At 31.8% G+C, this 7,814-nt stretch overlaps 1 protein-coding gene across 4 annotated transcripts; it reads left to right on the top strand.

Moving 5' to 3' along the window:
* Positions 1-2,228: 2,228 nt before the first annotated feature.
* Positions 2,229-7,782, top strand: LOC133683095 (uncharacterized). 4 transcript variants are annotated; one of them, XM_062106614.1, is made up of 10 exons: positions 2,231-2,649; positions 2,748-2,888; positions 3,574-3,683; positions 4,869-4,937; positions 5,344-5,459; positions 5,559-5,613; positions 5,977-6,097; positions 6,656-6,703; positions 6,968-7,062; positions 7,384-7,782. In XM_062106614.1, exons 2-10 carry the CDS (start codon positions 2,801-2,803, stop codon positions 7,483-7,485), a joined length of 804 nt encoding a protein of 267 aa, XP_061962598.1. In that variant the 5' UTR covers positions 2,231-2,649; positions 2,748-2,800; the 3' UTR covers positions 7,486-7,782. The 4 variants fall into 4 exon arrangements, with proteins under 4 accessions (XP_061962601.1, XP_061962598.1, XP_061962599.1 ...); XM_062106615.1 differs by having other exon boundaries at positions 2,727-2,888; XM_062106616.1 differs by lacking the exon at positions 2,231-2,649 and adding an exon at positions 3,009-3,072 and having other exon boundaries at positions 2,750-2,888.
* Positions 7,783-7,814: the final 32 nt, after the last annotated feature.

Raw genomic sequence — 7,814 nt, 5'->3', positions numbered from 1 at the left:
AAAAATAAAAATACAAATAAAATAAAATAGTCGCTGAACATTTTTCTTTCCCGTGTTCCCTATCATCCTCATCGAGAGAAGAGATGGGTGATAGACCGTGTTCGATTAAATTTTTACAAATTTATTTTCACCGTAAATCAATTTTAATTCTTTTTTATAAATAATTTTTAATAAAAATCACTTAAAGATATGTTTGACGACTCCAAAAGATTTCTTCCAAAAGTAATATGAATTAAAATTGACAAGTTATAAGTTAAAAAAATTAAAAAAAAGTTATACTATAATTTTAAAATAACTTGTTTAATATAATTTTTTTTTCAATAAAACATGTATAAATTGCTATGCATGACTCGTAGGTACACGAACATATATTATTTTAAACTATACAATAAGAGATAGACTTTATCTTATATTATAACTGAAATTATGAATACCATGATGCACGCACGAACACTGGGACAAGCCTGTATACATATGCAAATACGTATGTGAAGATACAGTATAATTTGATTCTTATAACTTGTACAATTTTTTTTCAATTTTAGCCTCTCTTTTTTTCATTGCATGTAGAAGTCATGAATAGCCATTAATTTTATGTTTGATAATGCTTGTTTTTAAAAATTATTTTTCAATTTAAAATATATTAAAATAATATATATATATATATATATATATATATTTTTTTTTTAAAAAAAAAAATTTACACCAGCATTTTAAAAAAAATTTATATAAAAAAATCAATTTAATATTTTTTACAATGAAAAGTTATTTAAAAAACAAAAAAATAAAAATTTTAATATCACAATAAAAAATGTTCATAAATTAATTTTTTTATAGAAGATTCGCATGAAATTCAACTTTCATGTGCCAAGCTTGAATAAAATCAAACCAATCAAAATTTTCGCAATTTTCTTTGAAATATTCCAATGCAACACAACCTCGTGGGAGAACATTTACTGGTTGTTAATAACTAACTTATATTTCCCGGGAAGCTTATATTAAATACCAAGCTATTCCACCAAGTTTTTTTTTTTTTTAATCTCTTCAATTTCGAGCACGACTAGAATTTCATCATGCAAAAAATGATTCCGTGAAATAAGCTCAACAAAAACATTTAATTCGTGCCCCTGGGAATGAAGAAATATTTTAATTTTTTTCCATAAAAGTAAATTACCAAATTATCCTAACCTAATCAGTCAACCTTCCTATGCCCCCTCCACACCCGACCTTTTTTTTTCTTCCCTTTCGCCTTACACCTTTTCCCGTTTAAAGCCCACGCCATCACCATCGAGGTATCGACTTCCCCGTGCCGTTTCCCACAAGAACCACGGAAGTTAAACAACTCCTCCACAATCAACTAGGAAAAAGAAATACAAAATATAAAATCAAACATTAAATATCTGTTTATTAATAAAAAAATATTTTTTATTTTCTACTTTTAGTTTTTTACCTTTCAATTAAAAAAATTGTTAATTTGCTGAGAATGAAAATCTTTTTTATTTAAAAATAAAAAATACATCAATGTTACAACTATTTTTTATAAAAAATAAAAATCATAATTTACGATAGTTATCTTAATATTTTGTATTCATGATAATATAATTTTAAAGTATTAATTTTATTTTATTTTAATTAAATATTATCATAAAAATATTATATTGTCAACTTAAAAAAATATTTATATTGGATTTATAATAAAATTCAATTTACGATACTATAATAATTATAATCTTTTATATTATCAAAAAGTTCTTATATATTGACCATGTTTTATTTTTATTTAAAATATATTAAAATACTTATAAAAAAACCAGTAAATAATCTGTTTTTCAAATTCAATATAATTTTTTAAATAAAAAACATTAATTTCAATAAAAAAATCCCAGTTTTTCGTTTTATAATTTTATTTTATTTTTTAAAATTAAAATATTACATGTTTCTTACAATCCCTAAAACTACACATTAATCATGAATTAATAATAAGTTTTTTTTTAATGACAAAAATATTCTCACATTAACTTTAACATGATAAGATTAAATTGTTTATTCATGAAATTCTTGATATATAGTATATTTATAATTTTTTTTTACTCACAACCTAGCTACTATTGGATTCGAATCCGAAATAATAAGGTAGTTAACAACAAACTAGCTCATCACAAAATTAAAGCTTCAAAGGGTGAAAAAAATCCAAGATTATTAGTAAACGGCGTTACCGGATTGGCAAGAACATTAATTAAATCCCATTAAATTCATTATTCACAATCCTCTCTCTCTAAAATATCGCCCTTCCTTCTTCCTTCCTTCTCCCTCTCACCTAACAAACAAGATGCTTCCATATATCCAGAGAAACTGAAACAGAAAAGAAAACAATGAAAAACTCTCACACAACAACACTACTCTCTTCCTCTTAGATCTCCAAAAAAACCCTAGTTTTCCTTCTTATTTTTCCCTCTCATTCATATAGATTCTCTTTTTTGTTGTCTCAACAATTTCTCTAACGCTTCGTTCCTCTTTTGCTAATTTCACGAAGAAATAGAATCGCTCCTTCTCCGTTCTTCATTTTGTGCAATTCTTAATTGTTTTTTGGTGATTCCGACCCGGTTGAGAACTGATTCGGCCGGCATTTCCGATTTCGCGGTGGTTTCGGTACTTCTCTTAGCTCTTATTTCAATACGCTGACGATTTTTTTGGTATATTTTATTTATTTTTTGTGTGATTTTTAGGTTTCTGTTTGGTTTTTTCAGTAGTGAAATGCTGAAGTGAATATATACATAGAGAGAGAGAGAGAAGAGAGAGAATGGACGATAGAGGAGGATCATTTGTGGCTGTGAGGAGGATTTCTCAAGGTCTCGAGCGAGGAAATAATACTTGCCATTCAAGTTCTGGTAATCTTGTTTTAACCTTTTCTCTCTCTGTTAACGTGCTATTCTTATTATTCTTCTGTGTATTTTTTTGATTACTGGATCTGTGGCTTGAGTTGAATTAATTTATTTACTATTAATTAGGTTTTGAGTAACAACAAAATTCTTCACGCTACCTTCATGTTTCCTGATATTCAAATTTGTTGTGGTAGGTTGCTTACTTTGTTTCTAATACTGTAATTTTATGCCTATTACTACTTTGATTTGCAATAGTTGCTTTTTTGTTTAGTTCATGGTTAATGCTATGGGTGATTTATGGTTACTCATCATGTTAGAAATCGTTTTTTTTTTATCCTTTTAAAACACTTCAATCTGAATTCGATGCATCAATTTTTTTGTTTGGATGTTAATTTCATGCTACAATCACATTTTGCTTTTATTTACTTGTCAATAATTTGGATCTATTACTTTAATGAAGCATATTTATGTTTCTGTGGTTTAGAAGAAAGATTGTAGTATAATGAGCTTGAAGCATGCTCATTAAGAAGTTTGATGTTCTTTCCTGATTGTATGGAGGATTAGTAATGAAGCATGTGGATCGTTTACTGCTTGTTGAACTTGGAATATGGTTGCATGGTGGACTGTGAAGCTTCACTGTTGAAGTTGTAGAAATTTCATCTTTCAACCGTAAGTTTTTATTTTGTCACAGCTGAGGTTGTGGCAGGATCAGCAGCCTGGCTTGGCCGTGGTCTTTCCTGTGTTTGTGCACAGAGAAGAGAGAATGATGCTCGTCCATCATTTGATTTAACCCCTCCACAGGTATTATTCATGCTAGATCAATTTAAATCTAATTTTATTTCCTCGTGTCTCTATTTCATAGGGAAAACAAGCTTACAGGGTGCCACTTTCATGATCAATGTTTTCTGCATTTCATTGTGCCTGTTTTTTTTTCCCCATGTGTATCGAGTGTGTAATGTAAATCCAACACCTGTTCTGTTTGCGATGGATTATAACAAAAACACTGAATGGTTTTTTCTCCTTTTTAATTGTTTTTGTACTCTTCTGTTGCTTTCTTTAATCATTTGTGGTTCCTTCCTCAAAAGTCTGGATATTTTTCTGTATATGGTTTCCCATCTGTTCCCTGTTGCCCTGTAAACCTACTAATTTCCCAAGGTCAAATCCTCTGGTTTAGTTTGGGTGAGAAGATGATTCAGATACGGTCAAGAAGCGAGTAGTTGATGTTTTAAATTATGGGTCTAATCTGGGCCTTTGGCTGATATAATTAATGAATTGATATTTGAGGACAGATTGAAAATTTAAAATTTGTTTAAATTATGGGTCTAATCTGGGCCTTTGGCTGATATAATTAATGAATTGATATTTGAGGACAGATTGAAAATTTAAAATTTGTTCTGTTGCATAATAGTTCTCTTGGGATTTTTGGCAGTTTTATTATAGTGTAGCAATGGCACTTCCTGCAATTCTTGCTAGCAAATTTCTAGTAGGACAACTGTTTCATGCTACCATCTTTTAATATATATTCCCAAATATATGACTCTCTTGAGCTTGATTTCCTTGAGACCCTGTCTTTCCACTTCTCATCATGTGATATTGTCAAACATAATTCCTACTCTTCTGTGCCCATTAATCCATGTTATTTATCACAACTATGCTGGGCAGTAGTTGTCGTTCCTTGTGTGAACATCATGGATGTATACTTATTGGGAAAAGTAAATTAAAAATCATTAACTTTTGCACTATTTTTTCATATTCCAATATTCTTTAGTGTTACCAACTCGACTATCAAAGTTCATGTACCCTGTTAATATTAGTCTTGTGTTTTCATTAATGTTAAAACAGCTACAGAAGTAATTCCAGATGAGAATTATGAAAGCTACTGATCTTCCATTTTAAAACTATTTGTTGCCCTTGCTTTCAATTTAGTGACTTACCATGCTTTGCATTTAAATTAGTATATTTTTGTTATCTCTTTGATGCGTTCAGGAGGAATGCTTGCAGAGGTTGCAAAGTCGTATAGATGTCGCCTATGATAGTTCAGTTCCTGAGCACCAGGTACCCCATCTTCTGAAGGTTCATTGAGGATTTGGATGTGACAGAAATAGAATTAGTACAACCAATTTAAAATATATAGATGAATTGCTCGTTTGCTAGGTTTTTCATTCTCACGAGTCCTTAACTTTTCAATTCAATATATCTCATGTTGCCGATGATAGTTTAGTTCCTGGGCACAGGTACCCCTTCTTCCGAAGGTCCATTGATGATCTGGATATGACAGAAATAGAATCAGTACAACCAATTTAAAGTATACAGATGAATTGCTTGTTTGCTAGATTTGTCATTCTCATGAGTCCTTAACTTTTCAATTCAACTTATTTCATGCATAGAATTAGGTCATTAATTTTTGAAACGTGAAGGCTCCCTGATTGCATTATTTTTTACTATTGCTGTTTTCCTCTAGGAAGCTTTGAAAGCCTTATGGAATGCTGCCTTTCCTGAAGAAGAACTTCATGGCTTGATATCTGAGCAGTGGAAGGAAATGGGTTGGCAAGGAAAGGATCCTTCAACAGACTTTAGGTAGACCATTGTTTCCTTTATTAATTCCATGTTGTTGCTTTCATTATTTCAACCTTCATTGCCTTTTTATGCTTATGATGCTTGTATTTATTTTTTCAGGGGTGGTGGTTTTATATCATTGGAGAATTTGTTGTTCTTTGCTAGGAATTTTCCGGTATGTCTAGTTTTGCAACCTTAGTCAACTTAATCTGCTCTCTTGTTCCCTAAGTCTTTTTAGAATCGTTTTCAGCTGAAATCGTGGAAGCATGAACTATTATATTGCATTTTTTAATGGACTCAACAATATTTATGCTTGGGCTTTATTGAGATTGCTCTAACTCATATGTGTTCCATTGACAATAGTTGTTGCAGTTTTATTGTTTACCAAATGGTTGATAAGTTGTAACATTAGCAACCTATGCAAAAGCTAGCGTGGTACTTTTTTTTGAAAGTGATGATTTTAAATTAGGACCGTTTAAATTTTGTTATCTTTATCATCTTTTTTTTTTAAATGAAAGTAACCATCCTGTCCATGCAGACGTCCTTCCAGGATCTTCTTCAAAAGCGAGAAGGTGATCGATCAGTATGGGAATACCCATTTGCTGTAGCTGGTGTGAACATCACTTTTATGCTCATTCAGATGCTTGATCTTGAAGCAGGTATTCCCAGGGAAAAGAAGTTCTTTTTGTTTGGTAACCCATAGCACTCTAAACTGGAGGAGGTTACCGATTTCCAAAGTTTCCTTTTAATGGTTATTAGTATTTAATGGTTTGCTCTGAGATAATATCTATTGGTCTTTGGTTTCTGTTGGATATCAAGGATATCTTGAAGTTTGATGCCACATGGATTTGGTTTACATGTCATTCTGAAGTAGTTTATTTTGCTTTTGAGATTTTCAAATGAGGCTCATGATTTTCTTCAAACTTGTTTTTACCAGCTTCTTGTAGGTTTTCTTGAATGGTGTTTTGCTTTTTCCAGGCAATCATGTTTGTACTTTTGTTTTAGCCATGCAAAACTTAATAGAATTCTTTTATATCCAAGCTGCATGCAATGTATATTTGAAATTTTGAATTGGAATTCATTTCTGGATTAACTGTTTAAAGCTAAATATAATTATTTGATATCCATGGGACATCCAAAGTGTAGTCTTGAAACTAGAATTTCAGAACTGGAGCTTGATTTTCTGGAAATGTAAACTGTGTGCTTCTATTCTACAGTCAAACCACGCACGCTGGTGGGGGCAACTTTCTTGAAGTTTCTAGAAGGTAATATTAAGCTTCCAAGTTGCTAGAACTTTATTTTGGCCAGAAATGGTTTTGATGGAAAATTTGTAGAAATTGCATGCATGGAGGGAGGCATTGCTTGTTCTGCATGTTCATCTTTCTTTTTTTCCCAATACATTGTTGTGGAAAATTTTGTATTTTAGTGTAGAAAATGTACTCTTCACTATCTGATTCAACTAAGCTTAACATCAAAAGTGTCTATCCTGGTTACCTTTTTGGCTTGACTTATGGCTTTTGCCTTGGCAGAGGATGACTCAGCATTTGACCGTCTCTATTGCATAACGTTCAAACTAATGGATCATGAATGGCTTGACATGCACGCTTCATATATGGACTTCAATGTATGTTTTCTTCCATCATAAAATTCCTTTTAGAGATGGGGAAAGACTTTAACACTTCCATGTTGCATGAATTATCGTTCTATCTTGCGTATCTTGCGTAGTAGCATCCGGGTTTGAAGAATTAAATATTTTCTCCTCGTGAATTTCTTTTGGGGCGAGTCTGAGGCAGTCTTGCTTTGCATAAAGCTATGAATGACGTATGGAAGTGGTCTGGGTACACTGAAGCTCTCTGAGAAGCACCAACATTTATTAAATGCACTCAAATATTTGCATAGATCTTGACACTCATGAAACCATAATTTGATATGTTTTTTTCACCAGGCGGTAATGAAATCCACACGCCGCCAACTAGAGAGAGAGCTCCTGTCTGAAGACATAACACGGCTAGAAGAATTGCCCTCTTACACCCTTCTTACACGATAGTATAGCAGTTGGAGAGTTAAGCTTTCATGTAACAGAAAAACCTCTGCCAGCATTTGGCACGTTTGGGTTCCTGCCACTTTCTTCTCCTTGTTCCTTTTAGTTGAATGGTGTTTTGTACATGATATGTTGTTTCTCATTAAAACTTTAGTCGAAGCTAAGTTAGTGAATTCCCCCATTTAATCTCCATAAGAAGGGTTTGTTGAGTTTGTCAAGTATCTTGTAGCGGAAAAGGGGAAGAAGAAACTTCTTGAGTTTTATAAAGGATGAATACAAGTGTGGTTGCGTTTAGGTTCCAAATGCAGGTTTGAATTGTTTAGGTTAATTCCCTT

The sequence above is a fragment of the Populus nigra genome, chromosome 2, assembly GCF_951802175.1.
Source record: "Populus nigra chromosome 2, ddPopNigr1.1, whole genome shotgun sequence".
Lineage (NCBI taxonomy): Eukaryota > Viridiplantae > Streptophyta > Magnoliopsida > Malpighiales > Salicaceae > Populus > Populus nigra.
The sequence above is the reverse complement of the archived record's forward strand: the minus strand, read 5'-3'. Positions and strand labels throughout refer to the sequence as shown.

Bases quoted from the DNA above. Each gene is read 5' to 3' on its own strand.
- LOC133683095 (XM_062106614.1), top strand. From the start codon at position 2,801: ATGGACGATAGAGGAGGATCATTTGTGGCTGTGAGGAGGATTTCTCAA. The intron at 6,098-6,655 runs GTATTCCCAGGG...TCTATTCTACAG, and splicing joins GATGCTTGATCTTGAAGCAG to TCAAACCACGCACGCTGGTG. The intron at 6,704-6,967 runs GTAATATTAAGC...TTGCCTTGGCAG, and splicing joins TTTCTTGAAGTTTCTAGAAG to AGGATGACTCAGCATTTGAC.